Source organism: Oryctolagus cuniculus, chromosome 20, assembly GCF_051225735.1.
Source record: "Oryctolagus cuniculus isolate XC-2025 breed Fujian yellow rabbit chromosome 20, ASM5122573v1, whole genome shotgun sequence".
Taxonomy (NCBI): Eukaryota; Metazoa; Chordata; class Mammalia; order Lagomorpha; family Leporidae; genus Oryctolagus; species Oryctolagus cuniculus.
In genome coordinates, this window is record NC_142886.1 from 21,452,518 (window position 1) to 21,478,093 (window position 25,576).

The 25,576-nt window shown below is 40.4% G+C and overlaps 2 protein-coding genes across 17 annotated transcripts in view; one reads left to right on the top strand and one right to left on the bottom strand.

The window, feature by feature from the left end:
• Positions 1 to 25,576, top strand: part of PCNX1 (pecanex 1) — a 188,854-nt gene that overhangs the window by 144,121 nt on the left and 19,157 nt on the right. For all 12 annotated transcript variants that reach the window (XR_007911684.3, XR_016226549.1, XM_051826049.3 and 9 more), the window contains 8 exons: positions 167 to 275; positions 2,189 to 2,318; positions 5,743 to 5,801; positions 10,112 to 10,327; positions 17,085 to 17,338; positions 19,545 to 19,775; positions 22,019 to 22,119; positions 22,976 to 23,126. Coding sequence is in view for 10 of the 12 variants with exons in the window: in XM_051826049.3 (XP_051682009.2) it covers positions 167 to 275; positions 2,189 to 2,318; positions 5,743 to 5,801; positions 10,112 to 10,327; positions 17,085 to 17,338; positions 19,545 to 19,775; positions 22,019 to 22,119; positions 22,976 to 23,126 (1,251 nt within the window). In the remaining 2 variants the exon portion in view is untranslated. The remainder of the gene's footprint in view (positions 1 to 166; positions 276 to 2,188; positions 2,319 to 5,742; positions 5,802 to 10,111; positions 10,328 to 17,084; positions 17,339 to 19,544; positions 19,776 to 22,018; positions 22,120 to 22,975; positions 23,127 to 25,576) is intronic.
• LOC108175596 (uncharacterized) overlaps positions 1 to 25,576 on the bottom strand; it is a 157,956-nt gene that overhangs the window by 31,092 nt on the left and 101,288 nt on the right. For 4 of the 5 annotated variants that reach the window (XM_089322235.1, XM_089322252.1, XM_089322229.1 and 1 more), the window contains one exon: positions 23,272 to 24,414. The exons of the other annotated variant lie outside the window; for it this stretch is intronic. The gene's annotated coding sequence lies outside the window, so the exon portion shown is untranslated. Of the gene's footprint in view, positions 1 to 23,271; positions 24,415 to 25,576 lie in introns of those variants that run through there. 5 annotated transcript variants of the gene reach the window in all.

Here is a 25,576-nt window from a genome sequence, read left to right on the forward strand (position 1 = left end):
AGAAAATAACTAAATTTTTTTGGTCATTGATATAGTTTGTCCTATTATGAAAAAATAATTTCAGTGTCATTTCCCTAATAGGAAGAAAACGCACTTTACAAGTCTTATTTTCTAGCTCAAATCCCTGATGATGAGTGTCGCTGATGGTTTTCCTTCTCCCCTGCAGCTTCGGGAACTCCTTTACAAATTGCAGTTCGTGTATACCTACATTGCCCCGTGGCAGATCACCTGGGGCTCTGCGTTCCACGCCTTTGCACAGCCCTTTGCAGTGCCCCGTATCCTTCTCATTATCACTTCAGAGGAGTGGGCATTTACAGTTTTGATGAGATTGTCCGTTTATAGGCAGACTTTTCACAGGCATAGAATATAGTTTACTGTATGAAAATTATTAGAAAGTCAAACTTTTTAGTGTCCGTACCTATACTGATTTTGTTAGTTTAGCATATATTAGCATTTGTGGCTCACAGATCTTGTGAACATGAGAGAACTGTTAGCTTTTGTAATCAAGTCAATTACAAAAAGTTAATGTTTACATATATGAATGTTGAAGTCCAGTAGTGATTCTAGTTTTTATTTGAGAGGTAGGGAGAGATAGATGGGGATGGGGAGAGCTGCCCTCTATTCATTCCCAAAGGTCTGCAATAGCCCTGGGCCCAGCCAGGAACCAGAGTGAAATCTAGGAGTCAGGGGCCCGGTGCAGATCTCCCACATCTTTGACAGGAAACCAAGTACTTGAACCATCATTGCTGCTTCCCAGGGTCTGAATTAGTAGGAAGCTGTAGTGAGAAGCCAGGTGTTGAACCCAGGTACTCCAATTTAGGATGCAGGCATCTTAACCAGTAGGCCAGATGCTTGCTCCAAAGTCCAGGAATTTTTAATGCATATGAATATGTTTAGAATTCTTAAATGAAGGTACAAACAGTTTTTCATAGTATTATTGTAATTAAACTTCTAGAATTTTCTGTTTTCATTTCTTGGAAGTATTCTCTAAACAACAGTAAAGATTAATGACTGTAATGATATTGAAATGCAGACTTCTGGTATTTGCAGACTTTAATTTTAAACTTTAGAAAATTAAACCCAAACATTTATCCACAAGATTCACATAGAATAGAATTTTAACAGTTATGAAGAATCTTAAGAAAGTTCATAGAAAATGCATATTATGAAAAAACAATGCATGGATTTCTAAGGTTTTGCAACAAAATAAACATCTTTTGAAAATTATTTCTGAGACTGGCACTGTGGCATAGCAGTTTAAGCCACCACGTGCAATGCCAGCATCCCATGTGGGCGCTGCTCCATTTCCAATCCAGCTCCTTGCTAATTGCCTGAGAAAAGCAGTAAAAGATGGCCCAAGTGTTAGGCCCCTGCCACCCAAGTGGGAGACCCAGAGGAAGCTCCTGGTTCATGGCTTCAGCCTAGCCTAACCCTGGCCATTGCAGCCATTTGGGAAGTGAACCAGCGGATGAAGACTTTTCTCTCTGCCTTAACCTCTCCATCTCTGTAACTCTTTCAAATAAATAAATTGATCTTTGAGGAAAAAAAAAATTGAGAGAGAGAGAGAAGAGCCAGAGTTCCTGTCTGCTTTGTCATTTCCCTTATGGGGCTGGTGCTGTTCCAGGTCAAAGCCAGGGGCTGGGAACACAATCCAGACCTCCCATATGGTGGCAGGAACCCAAAACCTGGGTCCTCATTAGCAGGAAGCTGGAATCAGGAGCGGAGCCAGGACTCGAACTCAAGCACTCCAATATGGGATGCAGCTTCCCAACCAGTGTCTTAAACCTATAGGCCAAATGCCCACCCTTGAACTTACCTTTTACTTCCATTTTCTTGTAAACTTTTTGAATTAACCTTGTACACATTAGCACATACAAGGAGGCTTCAAAAATTCTGTGTAAAAATTGAAGAAGACGATGCTATTTTCCATGAACTTTCTGAGGTCGCCTTACATTTATTTGACTCCTTTGAAAGCGTCACACAGATTGTACTTCTAGTGCCTTTCTCTTGGTACCTCCTTATGCTGTTGAATGACACTCCTCTGTGTTTTTCTGGTGAAGTTTCTCTAAGTGCAGTAGTCTCAATGTGTTTATGAGGGTTCTTTGGTTTGGGTTTGGTTTGGGTTTTGGTATGATACTAGGGCATGTGCTCAGATGAACACTGAATTCCTTAACCAGTTTTCCTGTAGATTCAGCCATGTTGTTTATTCAGGCTGCTGTCTCAGCTTTCTTCTCTACTCCACTGAACCCCTTCCTGGGAAGTGCCATATTCATCACTTCATATGTACGACCTGTGAAATTCTGGGAGAGAGACTACAAGTGAGTAAAATAAACACTTGAAAGATACTTGTGTATGGCATATTGACAGCATTATTATTACAAGTCATTTATGGTTCATAATTTGTTTTAGTTTTGCTAAAATCTATAAAAATTCTTAAAAATTGAGAATTTTATAACAAATAGAAGAGTTTGGGGAAAATTATTCATTCCCTCTATTTTTATACTTTGCACATTTTTAAAAACATAATTCTAATTGAAAGTATAAATTTTTGCTTCTTTTTGCTTTCAGTGCTATTAGAATAGCTCAGTTCCACATTAATAATACTGGGAAGCTTTATTCCATACAGTGTTGTGTCACTGTATTGTGTTTTTTTTTAATTTTTTTTTTTTTTGGACAGGCAGAGTGGACAGTGAGAGAGAGAGACAGAAAGGTCCTCCTTTTGCTGTTGGTTCACCCTCCAATGGCTGCCGTGGCTGTCGTGCTGTGGCCAGCTTCTCCTGGTCTCCCATGTGGGTGCAGGGCCCAAGCACTTGGGCCATCCTCCACTGCACTCCCTGGCCACAGCAGAGGGCTGGCCTGGAAGAGGGGCAACCGGGACAGAGTCCGGCACCCTGACCGGGACTAGAACCCGGTGTGCTGGCACCGCAGGCGGAGGATTAGCCTATTGAGCCACGGCGCCGGCCACTGTATCGTTTTAACAGTTACAGTTAGTTATCTGATAATTTCCTTAGAAACAGCTGGTTATTTCCAGCACTAAGCATTTCTAAGTTACTTCTGCTTTTTCATGAATATAAAATGTTAATGAATCTTTGGATATGAAGTTTTTTCTTCATTTCTTTTTAGGCTAGCAATTCAACCTAATTGCCTTGTATGTACTCTCCCCTCCAAATTCTATTTTATTTAAGGAAGAGTTCTTAGAAAGGAAATTACTGAGTTATGTATGGAGCATAAACATTTCCAAGGTTTTAATGTAATCATGCTGATTCAAGCATGATTTACAAGGGTTTGTGCTAATTCACAGTTCTTCTGGCCATGCCCATGACTGCCCTTTCTGTTTGTGCTTCCACATACTGGCATATTTAACAGGTGAAAACTGATCTCAACTGTTAAACAATGAGTTAACTAGTAGGATTGAAACTTTACTGTGTTCCTTGATCTAAAACTACTTTTGGTATTTCTCCTTTTGGTGAATTTCATTAATATTTTTATGCTAGTCTCCTGTACCAACTTTTAACACCAAATAATGTTCTGTGGCAACAATTCTTAAAATTTTTCAGTCTCAGCACCCCTTAATACTCTTAAAAATTTATTGCAAATACCCCAGTGTTTTGTTATTATTTTTGTTTATTTAAGAGGCAGAGACAGAGCACTTCCATTTGCTGGCTTATTCCTACAGATGCCTTCGGCAGCCAGGGGCCAAAACTGGGAGCCGGGAACTCAATCCAGATTTCCCTCAGAGTGGCAGGATCCTAACTACTGGAGGGACCACATTAGTAGGAGGCTGGAATCAGGAGCTGGAGCTGAGGGTTTAACCCAGGCATTCTGATGTGGGTTTCTTAACCACTAGCCCAAATCCCTACCCCCAATATTTTTAAACATGCATTTTATCTACAAATATTTCCTGTAATGGAAAAATTTTATAAAAATTTCAAATACCCATTTTAATTAACTAAAAATAATATACCTATTACATGTTAACATATATAACATTTTAAAATTAAGAATAAGTATATGTCTCTGCTCACTAGAAAAATTGATTGAGGAGAGTGGCATTGTTTTACAGTTTTGCTAATCTCTTAATGTCTGGCATATGAAGAGCTGAATTTTTTTAAACCACTTCTAATTTTTTTAAGATTTATTTATTTATCTGAAATGCAGAGTTACAGAGGCAGAGATAGAGATAGAGATAGAGATAGAGATAGATAGAGAGAGAGAGAGAGAGAGAGAGAGAGAGAGAGAGAGAGAGAAAGTCCTCCATCGCTGATCCATTCCCCAAATGGCTGCAACGGCCAGAGCTGGGCCAATCGGAAGCCAAGAGCTGGGAGCGTCTTCCAGTTCTGTGCATGTGCAGGGGCCCAAGCATTTGGGCCATCTTCTAGTCTTTTCTCAGGCTATCGCAGAGAGCTGGATCAGAAGTGGAACAGCCAGCACTTGAACCGGCACCCATGTGGGATGCCGGCACTGCAGACGGCAGCTTTACCCGCTATACCACAGCACCAGCCCCAAGAGCGGATTTTTTTTTTTTTTTTTTGACAGAGTTAGACAGTGAGAGAGAAAGACAGAGGGAAATGTCTTCCTTCCATTGGTTCACCCCCTTAAACGGCTGCCACGGCCGGCATGCTGCACCAATTCTAAGCCAGGAGCCAGGTGCTTCCTCCTGGTCTCCCATGTGGGTGCACGGCCCAAATACTTGGGCCATCCTCCACTGCTTTAACGGGCCACAGCAGAGAGCTGGACTGGAAGAGGAGCAACCAGGACAGAATCCAGCTGAATTTTTTAATATGCTTTTGCATTCAATTCTGTTGAATATTGTTTTGATTGAAGTATATTAAAAAAATCTAGTCTCATTCATATATATATTGAAATGTAAAGAAGCATTTTCATAGCCTTTTTAAGACAAATGTGGCTATTTTTTCTTTGATTCTTCTAAAATTCCCTAAATGTGTGCAATCTAAAACTATCTGTGAGCTTTTGGAACTCTATTAGATAAAAATTCACCAATCTGTTTTATATTTTGATCTTTCATGCATGCATCATTTTATAACATTACTCATTATCATTTGGAAAGTTTTGGTTCACTGAATAATATAGATCTTCCACATTGTGCCGCATTGTGTTACACATGTTTAAAAAACAGTGTTCAGTACTGTCACTACCAATTTCAAAAGAAAACTATCAAGATCCTGGTGGTAGATATATATTTTCCATAATTTAGATTTTTGCTTAAAAGCTTGAAGTTTGTCACTGTCAACAGATGTTGCCAATTATATTCCAAGAAAGAAGACATTTTTTCCTTTCTGAGAAAAATCTGTTAAATACCCACATCTGCATAATCTCGGGGTTTTTACATCAGCTGATGAAATAAAAAAGATATTTCAAGGGAGAAAGGCAGCAGTTCAGCTTGCAATTCAGTTACACAAATGTTTTCACTCCAAACAACCTTTACTTTAAAATGAAGCAGAACTGTCTTTCCCTGCCCATGTGCTCATAAGAAACAGCAGAAAAAAACTTGCTATGTTTTTGTGTGGTGAAGAAGGGAGAGTGAAATTGATGTTATTGCTACAAGGGTGCTATCAAGAGTTTAGTGGTTAGGCCAATCATGCATTATTTTTTCCAGAGTTTTTCACAAAGTGGTAATATTTGTTTTATCTGTAAGTTACAGTTTCTTCCTCACTCTTAATTATTAAACGGTTTTAAAGTATAAAGAAAGTAACTAGATATGCTTTATTTTGTCCCCTTCAGCACAAAACGAGTGGATCATTCAAATACCAGGCTGGCTTCGCAGCTTGATAGAAATCCAGGTAATAGCTCGACTTGTGAGTGAGGAAGAACGGCCAAGCATCTGTATTACATGCGTATTTTTCTATTGACTCCCAGCTTGTTCAGAATCCTTCATAGTTTCAAATAGTAATTTCTTTTAAAAACAAAATGTCATTTATTTTGTTTTACTTTTGCAAAGTGTATGTGGATTAGAGTATCTAATTTATATACCTTCTTTCATGAAATACATTTTAAGAATGCTGCAGGAACTAAAAAAACCCATTTAAAGATTGTTCTAATATAGGTTAAAAAAAAAAGAAGTAGAAAGTATGTAAATTAAAAGTGGTCACTATAAATCCATTCACGATTTAAAAAATTTTTGAACAATTTAATTATACTTGAAGGAACATACTTCAATATACAAAAGGCTGTATATGACAGACCCACAGTCAAAATCTTACTGAATAAAGAAAAGCTAAAAGCATTTTCTGTAATATCTGGAACCACATGAGGAGGTCCACTGTCATCATTCTGATTCAGTATAGTTTTGGAAGTTTTTGCCAGAGCAGTAGTCAGGAGAAAGTAATAAAAGATACACAGGTTGAAAAGGAGGAAGTCAAATTATCCCTATTTGCAGATGACATGATTCTACATAGAGAGAAATCAGAAGACCTCACCAACATACTATTAAAACAGACAAATACATTAAAGTTGCAGGTTACAAACTCGGCACAAAAAATCAGTTGCATTTTTATATACCTACAGCAAACTCACTGAGAAACTTATAAGAGCAGTCTCATTTTAATAGCTACAGAAAATAAAATAAAATACTTCAGAATGCATTTAATCAAGGATCTGAAAGACCTTTACAATGAGAGTTTTAAAACAATAATGAAAGAAGACACAAAAAAGGGAAGACCTCCCATTTTCATGGATCGGAAGATTCAGTATTATAAAAAATGTCTATATCCCCTAAAGCAGTTTACAGATTGAATGCAATCTTCATCAAAATTCCAATGCCATTCTTCATGGAGCTAGAAAAAACACTCCTGAGATTCATATGAGGGCCGGCCCTGCGGCTCACTAGGCTAATCCTCCGCCTTGCGGCGCCGGCACACCGGGTTCTAGTCCTGGTGGGGGCGCCGGATTCTGTCCTGGTTGCCCCTCTTCCAGGCCAGCTCTCTGCTGTGGCCAGAGAATGCAGTGGAGGATGGCCCAAGTGCTTGGGCCCTGCACCCCATGGGAGACCAGGAGAAGCACCTGGCTCCTGCCATCGGATCAGCGTGGTGCGCCGGCTGCGGTGTGCTGGCAGCAGCGGCCACTGGAGGGTGAACCAATGGAAAAGGAAGACCTTTCTCTCTGTCTCTCTCTCTCACTGTCCACTCTGCCTGTCCAAAAAAAAAAAAAAAAAGATTCATATGAAAGCACAAAAGACCCCAAACAGCCAAACAGCCAAAGAACTTCGAACCTAAAGAACAAAACTGGAGACATCACAATACCTGATGTCAGGATGTACTACAGAGCTGTTGCAATGAAACAAAACCAAAACATAATATTGACATAAAAACTAACACCAGTAGGACAAAATAGAAATCCTGGACATGTGTCCATTTGTCTTCAGCAACTGATCGTTGACAGAGGGGCCACAAAACATTCCCTGGAGAAAGGAGATGCTGAGAAAACTGAGTGTCCCTCTGCGCAAAATTGAACCTTCCCTTCTTAGCTCTTACTTTATACAAAAATCAACTCAAACTAGGTCAAATATCTAAATGTAAGACATGGAACTATTTGAAGAAAACATACAGCAAACACTTTTAAGACACTGGCCATAGGCAGCCATTTTTTTGAATAAGACCCCCAAAACACAGACAACAAAAATAAAACTAGACAAACTAAGAAGCTTCTGCACAGCTAAGGAAACAGTCAATAGAATGAAGACGAAAGCAACAGAATGAGAGAAAATATTTTCAAGTTACACATCTGACAAAGGATTAATATCCAAAATATTATAAGGAACTCAAACAGCAAAGACAAAGTGATCTAGTGAAGTGGGCAAAGGATCTAAATAGACATTTCTTAAGAGTTAGAAATGGCCAACAAATACATGAAAAAATCCTGAATATCACTAGCCATCCGGAAAGTGCAAATTAAAACTACAATGAAGTATCATCTCCCTCCAGTTAGAATGGCTATAATCAAAAAGACAGAAAACAATAGGCTGGCAAGGATGTGCAAAAAAAAAAAAAAAAAAAGGGAATCCTAAAAAATGTGTCTGTGTGTGTATAGTTTGAATTTGAAATAGTGATTAGTGGATTCTGGACAGGATGTGGGGAGGGCAAAGGTTGGATACTGGGTACAAGAGGTAACGAGTTCTTGTGTTCGGCAGCAGTCATGGCGTAACTACAGGTGATACTAAGGTATTCTAAATAAAGAACTGAAGGAGTGAAGCTGTTGCCTGACATGATTGGTTCATACTATGTTTATGTGTTGTAGTATTGCACTGTGCCCTATTAAAAATATTCAACTATTACATGTGATTGAAACTTTTCATTAAAATAAAAAGGCCAGGTATGTTATAGGATATTCAGTCAAGACAATGCATGTTTTATTAATTAGTTTCCGTCTATCTCCAAATGTTTACAGCAAATATAAACTTAATTTTGTTTAGTGTATTCTACATGGATATGCCATCTAGGAAGGCAGATAACCACTCAAGAAAAAGCTTCTGCAGGTGGCACTTTGGTAGTGCTGACATTGTCCAAAGTCTGGTTCTTAGTTTTCCCATTTGGGTGGTGTCATTTTATTGCCCTCCAATATTAATTTAATACAGAGAAAATGAATCTCCTGCCCCAAATATAAGAGATTAATGCATCAACCAGAATGCTGAAGTATTAATTTAGTAAAAGAAATGTTATTCCTAAATAGACTGTGGTATTTCTACCATTTAACTCATAAATTCCTTCAAATGCTCTAATCCATCTGAGAAACCAAGCTGTCTGAGAATCAGGTTGATTTTTATTATGAAACTAGACTAAGGAAAACTGGTTATTTTGCTGTTAATGACTGCTGAAGAACCATCGGAGCTACAGTTAAGTGCATATAAGGGTTTTGAGTTCTTATGATGCTTTCCATGCTATGTTGTGTAACTCAAAGGCCATGTCCTTAGTCCGAATACACCTTTGTGATGGGCATCCAGAGAATTAGACAGAGTCATTTTACTGACATTAAAATCTTGGGTTCTGCTTTCATTTTATTATTTAGTAAACGGTTTAAAGTCCTCACTTTGAGTGTTTTGCTGTTCTCTAGCACTGTAATTTGTGTGTCCATTTATAGATGATTGCTACAGGTGGGGTACTTCTAGAGCGGGCCGTCTCATTTACCGAGTAATGTTTTATCCTAATTTTTTTTCTTTAAAGATAACCTTGTCATCCATTTTTTTAAATAGGTTCTTCACTGCTGTGTCTCTGTCCAGTTTATTTTACATAATGTTAACCAGGTTCTTTTTGACTAACTTCTCTTTGATTGGGACTGTCTGATTCAGTCAAATCTCATTATTGTTTTACCCACATCCTTTACCAGATAGTCTGTCTTCTCCTTCTGAATTCCTTTGTCTTTTTCAGTTTTCTTGCATAATTGTGTTTATAAAGCACACTTCTTCCATTAGCAGTAATGGTTCATAAATTGTGGACTGTTGAAGAGGTGAGAAAGTCCTTCCATCACATCTAATTAAATTCCCATATTCCTCTCTTCAGCTATTTGTCTACGTAAAGGGATCCAAATGTTTCTGTTTCAATATTTTAAAACCACAGCTATTCAGATAGTAATATTTAAAACCAGCATACTGTGGTGCCATCAGAGCCCTTTATCACCTCATTGGTCAAAATTGTGAGTTATGTGCATGTTTTCAATGAGAAATGAATTCCTAGTGTTTTTATTTCTAAAATATGAGGAATTGAGTGATTTTTTTAAAAAACTTATTGTTGACATTTATTGTATGTGATAAAATATTGTCTTAGAAATTAAATTATGCTATCCTTTCTATTGTGATAAAAATGCATAACAAAATTTGCCATCTTAAAAAAAAACCTCCCACAATTTCTGGGTGGGAGTTAAATTCAGAGTGGTTATGAAACTTTAGCTCTAAACTCTGAAACCTTCCCCATTATCCTATTTTTTCCCATTATCTTTTTTTTAACATAGAATTTGGAAGAATGTAAGCATTATTTTCCTTATCAAGTAACAATGACACAACCCTAACTAAAAGTTAGCTTTAATATTTTTGAACAGCCTGGTTTGTTGATACAAGGGGGACTTCAGGTGAAAATTATCTTTTTTTAATCCCTTCTTATAGGATCAGATGACAACAACCTGAATTCCATCTTTTATGAACATTTAACCAGATCCCTACAACACAGTCTCTGTGGTGATTTGCTCCTAGGACGGTGGGGAAACTACAGTACAGGGGACTGTTTCATCCTTGCCTCTGACTATCTCAATGCCTTAGTGCACCTCATAGAGATAGGCAATGGTCTGGTCACTTTCCAGCTGCGGGGACTTGAATTCAGAGGTAAGACGTTTACGTTTTCTCTAGTGTACTCCGGGACATCTGGGTTTTATGTATTTATATCTCAAATCAAAAGTAGTCATGAAATTTGATCTTGGGGATTCTGGAATAAGAACAGTGAATAAGCAGTAATTATTACATTTCCTCCCCCCAGATTCCATAATCAAAGAAGAATAATTTTCATGTGATGGCATTGTATATAAAGCTGGTATCATTAGTGTATAATTGACTTGTTTCCTTGCAGATGGTGACTTCTGTGTTTTTTTTTTAAACAGTCAGAGTTAGTGAGAGAGAGAGAGACAGAGAGAAAGGTCTTCCTTCTGTTGGTTCACCCCCCAAATGGCCGTTACCCCGGTGAGCTGCGCCAATCTGAAGCCAGGAGCCAGGTGCTTCCTCCTGGTCTCCCATGCGGGTGCAGGGCCCAAGCACTTGGGCCATCCTCCACTGCCTTCCTGGGCTACCTCAGAGAGCTGGACTGGAAGAGGAGCAACCAGGACAGAATCCGGCGCCCCAACCGGGACTAGAACCCAGGGTACTGGCGCCGCAGGCAGAGGATTAGCCAAGTGAGCCGTGGCACCAGCCTTTCTGTTCTTTTTGTCCATGGTCTCTTGCTAGTTGCTTTTTGAGCATTTGCACATATTTGCTAGATGGCTAGGGTGTAGAATGTTGTGGTTTTGTGTCTGGCAAAGATAGTGAACTGAGTTATATTTATATAGACACTATGCTATTGCCCTTGATCATTTTTTTAATTCACATGAAGGTCACATAAAATGAGCCATTTAAAGTGAACAAATGAGTGGCAGTTAGTACATTCCGTGAGGTGTAGCCATCACTTCCAATTCCAAAACATTTTCCTGACTCCAAAATAAAACCCTCTAGCCATTAAGGAATTTTCCCCATACTTCCCTCCCACTAGCCCTCCACGATGTTATGTATTGGGAGATAAAGCTGTTTCTACAGAGAAACTCTTCCATTTGGAAATGTCAGTGTGATACTGTGTAAAGTGAGTAACTTGCAAGCAAGGACACACTTGTTTTACAGAAAGGTCAACATGCTGTTACTGGCTGTCTTTCCAGTCTAGGAAACGTTGGGACTTGAGAGTTTCTGATATCTTTATTTTCATCCTGGTGTTGAGTCAGGCAGCTTATGCCTTTGTTATGGCGTGTCTATGTTAGTGAAACTAGTGCTTCCCTGCAAGTTACTCTGTTCACTAGCAATAAGACTTTACCTCTGCAGCACTGAAACTAACGCAGTAAACGTTGGTGTCCGTCATTCGTTTGTAATCCATTCTCTCTTTTCCCCTCCTCCTGTTCCCTCTTCCAGAATATCCCTTCTTGCCTTATGGCTGTTTATTTCTGCCTCTCTAACAGGAACCCCGTGCTGTTCAATTCTAACCCACCCAGACTCACCTGAAAGCCAGTGTGCCCTTCTCACCACCACCTACACTGCTGTGACTTCTAACTTTCTTTTCAGGTTTTCTCACCTGAAAGTTTCATCCTCATATTTTATTTGATTTTTAGAAATGTACACGAGAAAGCTGTTTTTACCTGGCATTTTTGTGTGCCATGGAAGGGTGATTTTCTTAGCATCTGCTTGTTCTTTTGTTGATCAGAAATTCTCCAAAACAAAAGATTGAGCCAAATTTCATTCTCCCAGCTTTCACCCTCTGGTACTGAGCAGATTCAGATACATTTTTGGATAAGTCCTTTGCTATTAAAACCTTGAAATCAAATTTAGAAACACAGTATCCCTTACTGTCTGACCTCATGCTAGACTAGAATATGAAGAGACACTGTACAAACTCTTCACTGAGATGTGATTTTGTTTTAAAGGCAGATTCAGCCACTTCACCCCATACTTAAAATTTCCCAGTGCACTTAAAATAGAATTCAAACTCCCTAACATGCATGATCTGACCTCTGCCTCTGTCTCCATCATCACCTTATACCACTCTCCTTACCATCTTTCACTTTCCTAGTTGGCTAAATTCTGTACTAAGGCCTCCTGTTCCCCTTCTCTTCACCCAGAAAGTACCTGCCATCCCCTCTCCTCCCACCAGTCTTCCATATGGCTGATTTCTTAATTATTCTCTGTGATCAATCAAATGTCACTTTCTCAGAGAATCCTTCTCCAGCCACCTGGTTCTCTCTTAACTTACCCTGCTTTTACTTCCTTATCATTTAGCATAGTTATAGTTTATATTTATCTGTGTATTTCTTTAAAGTTGATTTCTTCTCTAGCCCAGGGGTTGGTAAAGCTTCCGTTAGGAGTCAGATAGTAAAGATTTTACGCTTAGGGAGCCATGCACATTATCTGTTGCACATTATTCTGTGGTGTTGTTTTCTTTTAAATGAATCTTTCAATATACAAGAATGAAATAATTTTGCCAGCCTTTGCTCCAGACTAAAGGTTCCCAAGGATAGAAATCATGTCTGCTTCATTCATCATTGTGTATCCAGCACTGACACAGCAATTAACATTGAATACTTATTAAGTGTGTAGAGTGATTAAATAATGGCACTGTATAGCCTTTTATCTCTTCTCTTCATTCCTGAACTCTCATGAGGTGTGATTATATTCTTGCTCAATTGTTGATGTAATCTTTAGTTCTTTCCTTTCTTTTTTCTTTCCTTTTTCCTCTTTCTTTTTCAAATATTTATTTATTTGAAAGAGTTAAAGAGAAATGGAGATAAAGGGAGAGATTGTCTGTCCTCTGGTTCACTCTCCACATGGCTGCAATGGCCAGGGCTGGGCCAGGCCAACGTCAGGAGCCAAGAGCTTCTCTCAGGTCTCCCATGTGGGTAACAGTGACCCAAACACTTGGGCCATCCTCTGCTGTGTTCCCAGGCCATCAGCCGGGAGCTGAATTGGAAGTGGAGCAGCTGGGACTAGAACATGTGCCCCTATGGGATGCCTACATTGTAGGCAGTGGCTTTACCTGCTACACCACAATGCCGGCCCCTATTTTCTTTTTTTTCCAGTGTTACTTCTTATCCCACTTACCTCTCCCATCAAAATATTAATCGAGATTGTCATTCTCTTGCCAGGCAGATAGTTTGATCTGCTGAGTAATCTGAGGTGTTTTCTGGAACTCAGTCCATTAACCCGATTTAATTCCTTTGGTTGTCTTTGTCTCTTGTGGTGGATAACTAATTTTAAAAAATGTTTAACAAAAATATCTTGATCAGTTTCTGACCGGTCTTGGTTAAACTCTTTTTTTTTTCTTTCCTTTTTTTGTTTTGTTTTTTACTGATACTCCCAAGTGTTTTGATTGTAATTTTTTTCTGAAAATTTTAAATTATGTTTTTTGTCTGTGTAAAAATTTTCTGATTGCAGTTTCTACCATGTTAACTTCTGATTTGTAAATGTTACTTAAAACTAAGTTTAGTTTTCTGAGTCAACTTTACATCTCAGAAGTTTGTAATGCATTTTGGATTCTTTTGTTTTTACTCAAGTTAATTTTAACATGTCTAGCTTTTATGATTGTTAGTTTTATTTATTTTTACCAGATATTTGCTGTGAAGTAACTGAAAGAGGTAGTCAATCCAAGGAACAACTAGTAATAGTTCTTCATGAATATTCTAAAATTATTTTCCAAGTTTCAAAATTCTTTTTGCAGTTACTAATATTAAATCTTGTATTGACTTTACATTGCTGGTAGGGGGTGCTGAAGTTGAGTGTAGTGCTGGGGAAAACACCCTGCTTCCTGCTTTAACCCAGTTACCTTCTCCTTGTTATAAAGACACATTGAGTATAAATATCAGGACCTCCAGATTCCCTCTATGCACAACTAACTGTGATCTGCCCACAATGTAGGTCTCATTATGATACATCCTAACTTAAAAGTCTTTTATCAACTTCCCAGACAGATGGCAAAATGAATAAAATGAAGTAATAACATATAAAACCCACGGCATAATTCCAGCATCATGTAATATAATAGTAATGCTGATAATAATAATAGCTCAGTATTTTATGTATATGTATTGGTACTTTTAAACCCTGTGTGTATATATATTTCTAGTAATTATCATCTATATCAGTCAACCATAGCATCCATGAGTGGTCTTCAAAACATTCATGGAAAATATGTGTTATGAAAAACCATGGGTGGAATTCAAATTCTTAAGGTTTTATTTGAAAGGCAGAGAGATGGAGAGAGATCTTCCACCCACTGTTCAGTCCTCAAATGTCCGCAATAGCCAGAGCTGGGTCAGGTCAAAGCCAGGAGCTTGAAAATCAATTTGGGTTTCCCACGTGAGTGACAGGGAACCAAGTATTTAAACCATCACCTGCTGCTTCCTGCATTGCACGTTAGCAGGAAGCTGGATCAGAAGCAAAGGAGCCAGGACTCAAACCAGGCACTGCGATATGGGATATGGACTTACAAGCAGCATTTTTACCACTGTGTCTTTACCAGTGTGTCTGCCCCACACTTAGAAATAAATTTTTTACACCAAAACAGACTTATGTTTTAATTCCATTTTCCACAAGCTTTTAGGGTATCCTGCTACTCTTTTAATTTGTAGTTCAAGATACACTGTGTAACATTGTATAACATTATTAGAGAGGTGTTAGTTAATGGATTTAAACACAAAAATGAAATAATAGAATTATTGAGGATTCCAGAGTACTAAACAGTGTATCTCCTTAGTTTGGCCAAAATTGCTTCTCAGCCTTATGGTTCATCAAACCATCTCTATCATCTGCTGGGTTTTATGGCAAATGCTTCTCAAAGCAGGGTTTTTCAAATGTGGATGGTGTATGTACTGCCTTTAAAAGGGAAAAAATTACTATGAAATCTGATTTAATTTTATTATATGTGACTTACATACATGCCTATATACACTTTATACTCTTTACATACTATTAAAAAAATTACAAATTAAATGGAAGTAGAATCATAGAACAAAATAAAAATCAACACTGAAGTAATAGATGTTTATTTTCCTGGCCCTAGAGTGCTGTCGATCTATTTTATTTATAATGTGTTCTTGTATTTTTTTTACTTCTTTTTAACTTCAGTAACAGTAAGTCAGAGAATTCCTTGTAGGTAAGTGTCTTGTATAACAGAATGTAACTTCAGGGTGGATGTTGAGCTTTGCAGTTAAGGTGCCCATGTTTGGGACCAGCATTGTGGCGTAGCTGGTAAAGCTCAGCCTGAGATGCCAGCACACCATATTGGCACCAGTTCATGTCCAGGCTGCTCCACTTCTGATCCAGCTCCCTGCTAATGTGCCTGGGAAAGCAGTGGAAGATGTCCCAAGTGCTCAGGCCCCTGCACCCATATAGGAGACCTGGAAGAAGCTCCAGGCTCCTTGCTTCTGCCTGGCCCAGCCCCAGTCATTATGGCCATCTGGGGAGTGACCCAGATTATGGAAGACCTTTTTTTCTGTAACTCTGCCTTTCAAATAAATAAACACATCTTAACTGGAATACCTGGGTTCAACACCCAGCTCTGATTTCCTGGCTTCAGCTTCCTGCTAATGTAGACCCTGAGCGGCAGAAGTGATAGCTCAAGTAATTGGGGTTCATTAGAGACCTGTATTGAGTTCCCAGCCCCCAGCTTTTGGCCTCCAACCTGGGGCCTTTGTGGGCATTAGGGGAATGAAAAATGTGATAAGAGCTCTCTGTCTCTCAAATAAATAGATAAAAATTTATAATTATAATAATGGATAAAAAAATGTAACTTCAAAGATTCGTTTCTGGTACAGAACAAGAAGACTATATTTTGAATGCTTCTAAGAAGGTAAGCCTCAAATATCAGTAATTTTATCAGCTGTTCGAAATGGACAAAGAAAAATTTAATCATGTATTTAATATTCAGTTATAGGCCGGCGCCGTGGCTCAATAGGCTAATCCTCTGCCTTGTGGCGCCAGCACACCGGGTTCTAGTCCCAGTCGGGGCGCCGGATTCTGTCCCGGTTGCCCCTCTTCCAGGCCAGCTCTCTGCTGTGGCCCAGGAGTGCAGTGGAGGATGGCCCAGGTCCTTGGGCCCTGCACCTGCATGGGAGACCAGGAGAAGCACCTGGCTCCTGGCTTCCGGATCAGCACGATGCGCCGGCCGCAGCGCGCCGGCTGCGGCGGCCATTGGAGGGTGAACCAACAGCAAAAGGACGACCTTTCTCTCTGTCTCTCTCTCACTGTCTACTCTGCCTGTCAAATATAAAAAAAAAAAATTTAAAAATTAAAAAAATATTCAATTATAGTGAAAAGTTACAAGTTATATAGTCAAATAAATAGTATATATACTATTTATGCTCTCAGGATGGGCATAAAGCTGGTAAAGAGAGCCTGCATTGTTCTGAGTTCTGCATACATGTCTATTCCTTTTTGCCAAGAAGATTTCACTTCCTATCCCATTGTACCTTGTTTTAGCTAAAAATTTCAAGAGCACCTTCACTTAACCATTTGACCTTCATTTGACAGAAATGCAATTGTAAACCTATTTGAAAAGTTTGGAAATCAGTTGTCAGAATTAAAATTACTATACTGAACAAATTCCCAGAACCTTTAATATACTAAAATACATTGTGATTGTGATTTCGTAGATGAATATTAATGTACTTGATTTCTGGAATTTGCTACAATTTTAATGAGTAGTCCAGGTAAATCGATTACAAACTTCTAATTATGATACAGTGTATCTTTTTTTCCAAATCTCTGCGTCCTTAAGGTATTTTCTCCCACCTTGTATTTTTTGTTCCTTTATAATAATCTGTCTCTTCTTTGTTGTTTTTCTCTTTCCCTTCTTTTTAAGGCACCTATTGTCAACAACGGGAAGTGGAGGCCATTACTGAAGGTGTGGAGGAAGATGAAGGATTTTGCTGTTGTGAACCTGGCCATATTCCCCATGTGCTTTCCTTTAATGCTGCATTTAGCCAGCGCTGGCTAGCCTGGGAAGTAATCGTCACCAAGTATATTCTGGAGGGTTATAGTATCACTGACAACAGTGCTGCTTCCATGCTTCAAGTCTTTGATCTTCGGAAAGTACTCACCACTTACTATGTCAAGGTAACAGTGTGTTGCTACTTAGATTTTTGTTTTGTTTTAAAATTTAGTCAGCCAAAAGGCAGAGTTACAGAGAGGCAGAGGCAGAGATAGAAAGAGATGTCTTCCATTCACTGGTTCACTCAACAAATGGTCACAATAGTTAGAGCTAGGCTGATCCGAAGCCAGGAGCCAGGAGCTTCTTCACTTCCAGCTCTTCCATTCGGGTCCAGGGGTCCAAGGACCTGGGCCATCCTCCACTGCTTTCCCAGGCCCTAGCAGAGAGCTGGATCGGACGTGTAGCTGCCAGGACTCGAACTGGTGCCCACATGGGATGCTGGCACTGCAGGCTGCAACCTCACCCGCTACGCCACAGCACTGGCCCCCCTACTTAGATCTTGAGATAATCAAGGCTTTTCTTGGGAAAGATATATAGGAGAGCACTTCTAGAAGTTCTTGATAAATAGAATTAAAAGGTATTTATTCTGGTATAAAAAACTGAAATCCATGCATATAAGAGGTCTTGAAATTTTCATGAAAAAATACAAAGAGCTCTGCACCAAAACAGCTCATTAAAAAAAAAGATTTTTAATAATTTCAGAAATGGACCAGCGCCGTGGCGCACTAGGTTAATCCTCCGCCTGCAGTGCCAGCATCTCATATGGGCGCCAGTTCTAGTCCCGGTTGCTCCTCTTCCAGTCCATCTCTCTGCTGTGGCCCGGGAAGGCAGTGGAGGATGGCCCAAGTGCTTGGGCCCTGCACCCACATGGGAGACCAGGAAGAAGCACCTGGCTGCTGGCTTCGAATTGGCGCAGCGCTGGCCGTGGTGGCCATTTGGGGAGAACCAACGGAAGGAAGACCTTTCTCCTCTGTCTCTGTCTCTCTCTCTTCTCTCTCTCTCTCTCTCTCTCTCACCGTCTAACTATCTGTCAAACAAACAAACAAAAATTTTGAGAGACAGAGTTCCCATCCTTCTTGTTCACTCTTCAGATGCTGGGTGGGAGCTGGAAACTCGGTGCAGGTCTCCCATGGGAGTGGCAGGGATGCAAGTACTTGGGCTATCACCAGCTGTCTGCTTGAGTCCACTTCGGCAGGAAGCAGGAATGGGGAGCCGGAGCCAGGATGTCAACCCAGGCATCCAGTATGGACCATGGCAGCCCCAGCCTGTATCCTAACCACTAGGATAAATGCCTGCCCCCAGATTTATCTGTTAATTCCATTTATCCATAAACTTTTTTAAGGACCTCCTGTGTGTATATGTGTTGGGAGGTGGGGGTGTTGTTAACTTGTGTTTTGTCTATAAGCTAGTGATTAAATTATCTGGTATCCATAAAAGTCAGTAAAAATATATGTAACAAAGGTCTTAACTGTTTTCTTTATTGGTACTTAAATACGCTTGTATATTAATGATAATTAATGTTTATAGCTTACGTGCTCTGAGCTTTGTGCAAAGGAATAAACGCACACATGTGTATCTTTAAGGAATTGTTACTTACTTTTTTTTTTAAGATTGATTTATTTATTTGAAAGGCAGAGTTATGGAGGCAGAGAGAGAGAGAGAGAGGTCTTTCCATCTGCTGGTTCACTCCCAAAATGGCCACAACGGCCAGAGTTGCGCTGATTGAAGCCAGGAGACCGGAGTTTCTTCTGGGCCTCCCACATGGGTGCAGGGACCTAGGCACTTGGGCCATCTTCTACTGCTTTCCCAGGCACATTTACAGGGAACCAGTAATTCTGGTCCAGTGATTGGAAGGGGAGCAGCTGGGACTTGAATGGACGCCCATGTGGGATGCATTCACTGCAGGCAGCAGCTTTACCCACTACACCACAACATGTGTTTTAGAAATAAGCATCCAAATTAACTTGCTTGGCTTCTAGCTGTAGAGTTTGGGATTTAATACCTGAGTTTGACTCCTGAGCTCAGCTCTGCCAGTTGCAGGAGTGAACCATCATATGGAAGACAACTCTCTCTCTCCCTCTCCCTCTCTCTCTCCTTCTCCCTCTCTTCCTCTCTGTAACTGCTTTTCAAATAAATAAATATTTTTCAAAAAAATGCAAGTAACACTTCTTTAAAGATACACATACGTGTGTATAGTCTTAAAAGATAGGCAGAGTAAAGTATTTTTGAATCATACTGTTAGTAGAGATAGTTGGAATTTATTCCATTGAGGAACTTGAGTTAATTCAAATTGTGATTTAACCTGAATTCTTTTTATCTTTTCCACATTAGGGTATCATTTATTATGTTACAACCTCTTCCAAATTAGAGGAGTGGCTTGCTAATGAGACCATGCAGGAAGGACTACGTCTGTGTGCAGATCGAAATTATGTTGATGTAGATCCGACATTTAATCCCAACATTGACGAGGACTATGACCATCGACTAGCAGGCATATCCAGGGAGAGTTTCTGTGTGATTTACCTCAACTGGATAGAGTATTGTTCTTCCCGAAGAGCAAAGGTGAGATTTGTTTATTCTGCCTGCAATTCATTGAACCCAGGTTTTTCCAGAGATGGGAAGGATAACTCTGTTGTTATTGTGAGGTCAGTTTTTCCAGTCTTTCCTCTCTCTTACTCTCTCTGGGTAAGAGAACTTGTCTGGGTCCCTAGGTTGGGCCAAACCAGCTCGGTGAAAACAAGTTAAAGGAAGAAGTTAAAGGCCTCAGAGCTGGTGTTGTGGCTTAGCGGGTAAAGCCACTGCCTGCAACACCATCGTTCCACATGGGTGCTGGTTCGGGTCCCAGTTGTTCCACTTACAATCCAGCTGCCTGCTAATGCACCTGGGAAAGCTTGGGCCCCTGCAGCCATGTGAGAGACCCAGAAGAAGCTCTTGGCTTTGGCCTGACCCCAGCTCCGACCATTGTAGCCATTTGGAGAGTGAACCCTCTCCCTCTCTCTGTAACTCTTTCAAATAAATAATTTTTTTAAAGTGGCCTCTCCCACTTCATTTGCAGTGTCTTAAACTAATCTCCTCTACCCTGTGTACAACATCTCTATATACAAATTCAGATTATAGTCATTGCTTTCCAAAATCTAGTCCTTCAGAAAATTTCAGAGTTCCCACTCTACTCGCTGGACTCAAATAGAAACTATAGAAAGTGCTATTTAATAGAATGATGGAAATGTCCTATGCTGTCCGGTATCACATACAGCTATTAAATACTTGAAGTGTGGCTGGTACAACTAAAGAACTAAATGTTTTTAAGTTTTATGCAATTTTAATTGATTTACATTTAATGCTCCATGTGTTTAATAGTTAGTATATTGACAGTGTATGTCTAGACCATTGATTTAGAAATGTTGATGCAAGCAGAGGTGACCTAGGACTTGCAAAGATTCCTCACCCGAGAGATTAGTTCACTCGGAATAGGCTGGGGATGTGAGAGATGTGATGCCGTGGATGATTTTAATCCAGGTGATTCCCAGTCCTCATATCAGGATAAATTGTCTTATCCTGAAGGTAAGAAGAGCGACTTAGACTTCAGCTGCCAGTTCCTTGGTCTTACAACTGCCATGGTAATGTTGCATTACCGTGCAGCATTAACCACAGTACCAAGACCTATGACTCCAAAGCTAATTCCTACCACCACTGTTATTTTCAAAGCAAAAACCTTGTGTGGCTGAACCACCAGCATCCTATGTACAGGTTTACTCAATACCATAGAGCGTAATTAGTCACCTTGACAAGCAGGGCCTCCCTTCATCATGGTCAGGGGCAGTGCCCCTGGTGTATTCCTTTCCTTCCAACTAGTTAGAGGAACGTACTCTGTTGTATCAACATCTTTTCTCTTTATTTCATCAGTAAGAATGGTAGCACCCTTGTACCTCCTGTCTGAGTGGTAGCAACTTACACCGAGCAGAGTAGTGTATTTTTAAAGAAGGAATAATGGATAAAATAACCTCATAGGAGGCTCAAAAAAGACCAATAGACAACGTCTGGAAATAGAGGCCCTCAACTTCTCTTTTTCCACACATATAACAGTTTTATCTTTTCATAAAATTCTTCAAGTACTTTGCATATCACTCTGCAGTCCTCAGAGTACTTTGTGGGGTAGGTGAGGAGGAGAGGCATTATATTCTACTAGCCCTTCTCTGGCTTAGATGACACTGGTTACTTTTGTTTTAACTGTGATCACCTGGGCTAGAAGCTCACTGTCTCCCTTATCAGAAACAGGACTCCATCCTACCTAGACTTACAAACGTACTCTCTTAAAGACTTCTGCTGAGGTCATGGACATTACTTGAAGCAGTCCTCCTAATTGCTTATGTGTCATATATTCAAAAGGTCTTCCTCCAAACTTGGGTATCCCTCTTGTTCTCACTAGGTCAGCCTGCCGTATGCTTGACTCCTGGAATCCCTGTAGGAAACAGTGATCAGTTGTATGTTTCCAATGGTGTACTCTCCCTCCTACTCTATAGTTTTTCATCTCTGAATCACCATTCCCAGAATAGCCTCGTGCCGGGGAAGTTGTATATTATGCCATGAAGATTTGCTGATTCCAAGCTCTAGTACCCTCACCTGAATGTTGGAAAGGTGCCATACTCTTCTTGCATGGTTTCCTCCCAAGACAATGTTTCTAACTGGCATATTACCTGGAAATAAAAAAGCATTCTAATCTAATTGAGTTCTTTATCCTCTCTCTCTGACTTTATGTTAAATACTTACATCCTTTTCTGATAACTAATGTTCTTTGTTTTCTAAAGCCCCTGGATGTGGACAAAGATTCATCCCTGGTAACTCTTTGTTATGGACTTTGTGTTCTGGGACGGAGAGCCCTGGGGACTGCATCCCACCATATGTCCAGGTAAAGGAGGCATTTCTGTTTTCTGTTTTCAAGAAGAGATTATAAGAAGCTGAATAACCTAAGTTTGAAATCCTTTTTATGGATACATTTATTTTATACTAATTTATTGCAAAGGTCTCTCTAGATTTTTTATTTCTATAAATCTTTTTGCTATACACAGTTGAGTTCTAACTGATTAACAGAACTGGCTTTTGGAATTCACACATTAGAGTAGCATTGGTAATGATAATTTATTGAATTTAAGACATTTTACTGAATCTTGATGAAGAATGGGATGGGAGACGGAGTGGGAGGTGGGATGGTTGTGGGTGGGAGGGAGGTTATGGGGGGAAAAGCCGCTATAATCCAAAAGTTGTACTTTGGAAATTTATTAAATAAAAGTTGCAAAAAAAAAGACATTTTATGACATCATGCTCCCATAACGATTGATTAGTCTCCTTCCATTTACGTCTATTTTTATTTTTCCACCATTCCTTGCAGTCTTTATCCAGAGCATTTATGCTTTGAATCTAGTTATGTGTTAGATTCTGGGACTCTAAATATAAACCAAACTTCCTTACATTTACATACAAATGAATTAGAGTTAAGAAATACCACATTTTAAATATCTTGTATGATTATTAATTTTCCATTAGGCCTTCCTTTGTTTCAACATACACTTCTTTGCCTGATTATTTTTGTAAAGTCAGTGGTTTATAAACAAGGGCAGCAGGCCAAAGAGGCCTTATATCTTGTGATTCTGATTCCAGAGTCTGATTTGAGTTCCTGGAATCTCTGATGCATAGCCAGATATAAGAATCAAGGTTATGAAAGACTTATGTCAAAATATGTGAACTTTTATCTCCAATCTTAACAGTAATTTAGAGTCATTCCTCTATGGATTGCATGCCCTATTTAAGGGAGATTTCCGCATTTCTTCAATTCGAGATGAATGGATCTTTGCTGACATGGAATTGCTAAGAAAAGTGGTAGTCCCTGGAATCCGTATGTCCATTAAACTTCACCAGGTAAGAAGACAAGATTTTGCTTATTTGTTACTGGTGTTTACTGGCACTTCTTGACTTGATATTCAAATTATGATTCTTAGGGACCTTTTGGAAAATACTCTTGATCTGAACCAAAGAAAAACATGATTCATGGCAAGATATTAAATTTTTTTAAGATTTATTTATTTATTTGAAAGTCAGTGTTACAGAGATGCAAAGGCAGAGAGAGAGAGAGAGACAGAGAGAGGGGTCTTCCATCCACTGTTCACTCCCCAAATGGCTGCAACGGCCAGAGCCAGGCCGATCCGAAGCCAGGAGCCAGGAGCTTCTTCCAGTTCTCCACGCAGGTGCAGGGGCCAAAGGACTTGGACCATCTTCTCTTGCTTTCTCAGGCCATAACAGAGAGCTGGATCAGAAGTGGAGCAGCCAGGACTTGAACCGGTGCCCATATGGGATGCCAGCACTGTAAGCGATGACGTTACCAACTAAGCGGCAGCACTGGCTCCAAAATATTAAATTTTTTAAAGATTTATTTATTTATTTGAAAGGCAGAGTTACACAGAGAAAGGAGAGGCAGAGAGAGAGAGATCTTCATCAGCTGGTTCACTCCCCTATTGGCCACAATGGCCAGAGCTACGCTGATCCAAAGCCAGGAGCCAGGAGCTTCTTCTGGGTCTCCCAAGCGGGTGCAGGGGCCCAAGGCCTTGGGCCATCTTCCACTGCCTTCCCAAGCCATAGCAGGAAGTTGGATCGGAAGAGGAGCAGCCAGGTCCCGAACTGATGCCCATATGGGAAGCCAATGCTCCAGGCCAGGGCGTTAACCCGCTGCGCCACAGCACCGGCCACAAGATATTAAATCTTGATATTAAATCAGAGCTTGTGTCGCTCCCCCACTCGCGGAGGAACGACACCGGACCCTGCGCTGTTCTCTTTGCCCTGGCCCTTCCCGGGTTTGCTGCCGCCCCCCCCCCCCCCCCCCCCGCCTCCGCAGAGGAGCGACACACCGCCGGCCGGCTCTCTCAGGGGTTGCTCAGATGTTCCTGGTGCATGTTGTCTCTCTCCTCCTTTATAGTCCTCTTCCACCAGTCCCAACTCTGCTGGCGTTCTCTCCCCCGTGCTGAGCATGCTGCTCTCCTCCAATCAGGAGCAGGATCAGCTTCTGCAGCTTGTTAGTTGAATTGGTGAGGCAGCTGTGTGGAAGTTGCTTATTCCCTCTCAGCGCCATATGGTGGGAGATCAGATGCACAGAATTAGTCCTAGCAGTTCCAGTAATTTAGTCTAGTCTCGGTTGCTCCCCATAAGCTTGAGCCTGTGTTTGTAGCAGTAAATTTCCATATTAGTATTATAGAATGATCTGGGCATAAACAAATAAAAATGTAAACAGTGATAAGCTGAAAATAAGTCTTTGGCCTCTGTACTGCTGGATTTCCTTCATGTGATTGTAGTTCACTTCTCTTCCATGGATGAACATTAGCTCACTACAAATAAGGTGTAGTAACACCTCCAGAGGCTCTCAGAGCTACTATTCCTGACCTGGGAGTTTCATTTAGTACATTACACAGAACAATACATGGTTAGCACTTTTTTTTTTTTTTTTTGACAGGCAGAGTGGACAGTGAGAGAGAGAGACAGAGAGAAAGGTCTTCCTTTGCCGTTGGTTCACCCTCCAATAGCCCCCACGGCCGGCGCGCTGCGGCTGGCGCACTGTGCTGATCCGATGGCAGGAGCCAGGTGCTTTTCCTGGTCTCCCATGGGGTGCAGGGCCCAAGCACTTGGGCCATCCTCCACTGCACTCCTGGGCCACAGCAGAGAGCTGGCCTGGAAGAGGGGCAACCGGGACAGAATCCGGCACCCCAACCGGGACTAGAACCCGGTGTGCCAGTGCCGCAAGGCGGAGGATTAGCCTAGTGAGCCGCGGTGCCGGACTCATAGTTAGCACTTATGTTGCCTTAGTTAAAAAAAAAAACAAAACCATTGTAGGATAGTAAAATTCAAATGAGGCTCTGCAGTGCCTTTCATAGGCTCTAAGTCAGAATATAGTGTGAGAGTGAATACTGACATTTGCTCCTTCAGTTGTTCCGCTTAACTGCAGTTATCAGAGCTGATGGAGACTACATGGTGAAACTCATTAAAATCCATCTGGTATACGCAGATCTGTTTATTTTTCCCCCAAATAAAAGGTGAGTTGCTCTGTAAGTGATGGCTTCATCCGCAGTGTTGGCATGGAGGTCGTTTCCCAGATCCTTCAGGAGCATTACTAGTAAGGGATACAGACTTTGAACATTTCTGAAAAGTGAAGGGCTATTTCGAAGATGTTGGGAAAACTGCACATTTGGGATTAAACAGAATTTTCTATCTACAGACTAGCTTTAGAGTTGAGACAAAATTCTATATATTTAAAAAATGCTAACTTGAGGAGAGTACTTTTGGTGCAGCAGGTAAAGTTAAGACACTGCTTGATTCACTCACAT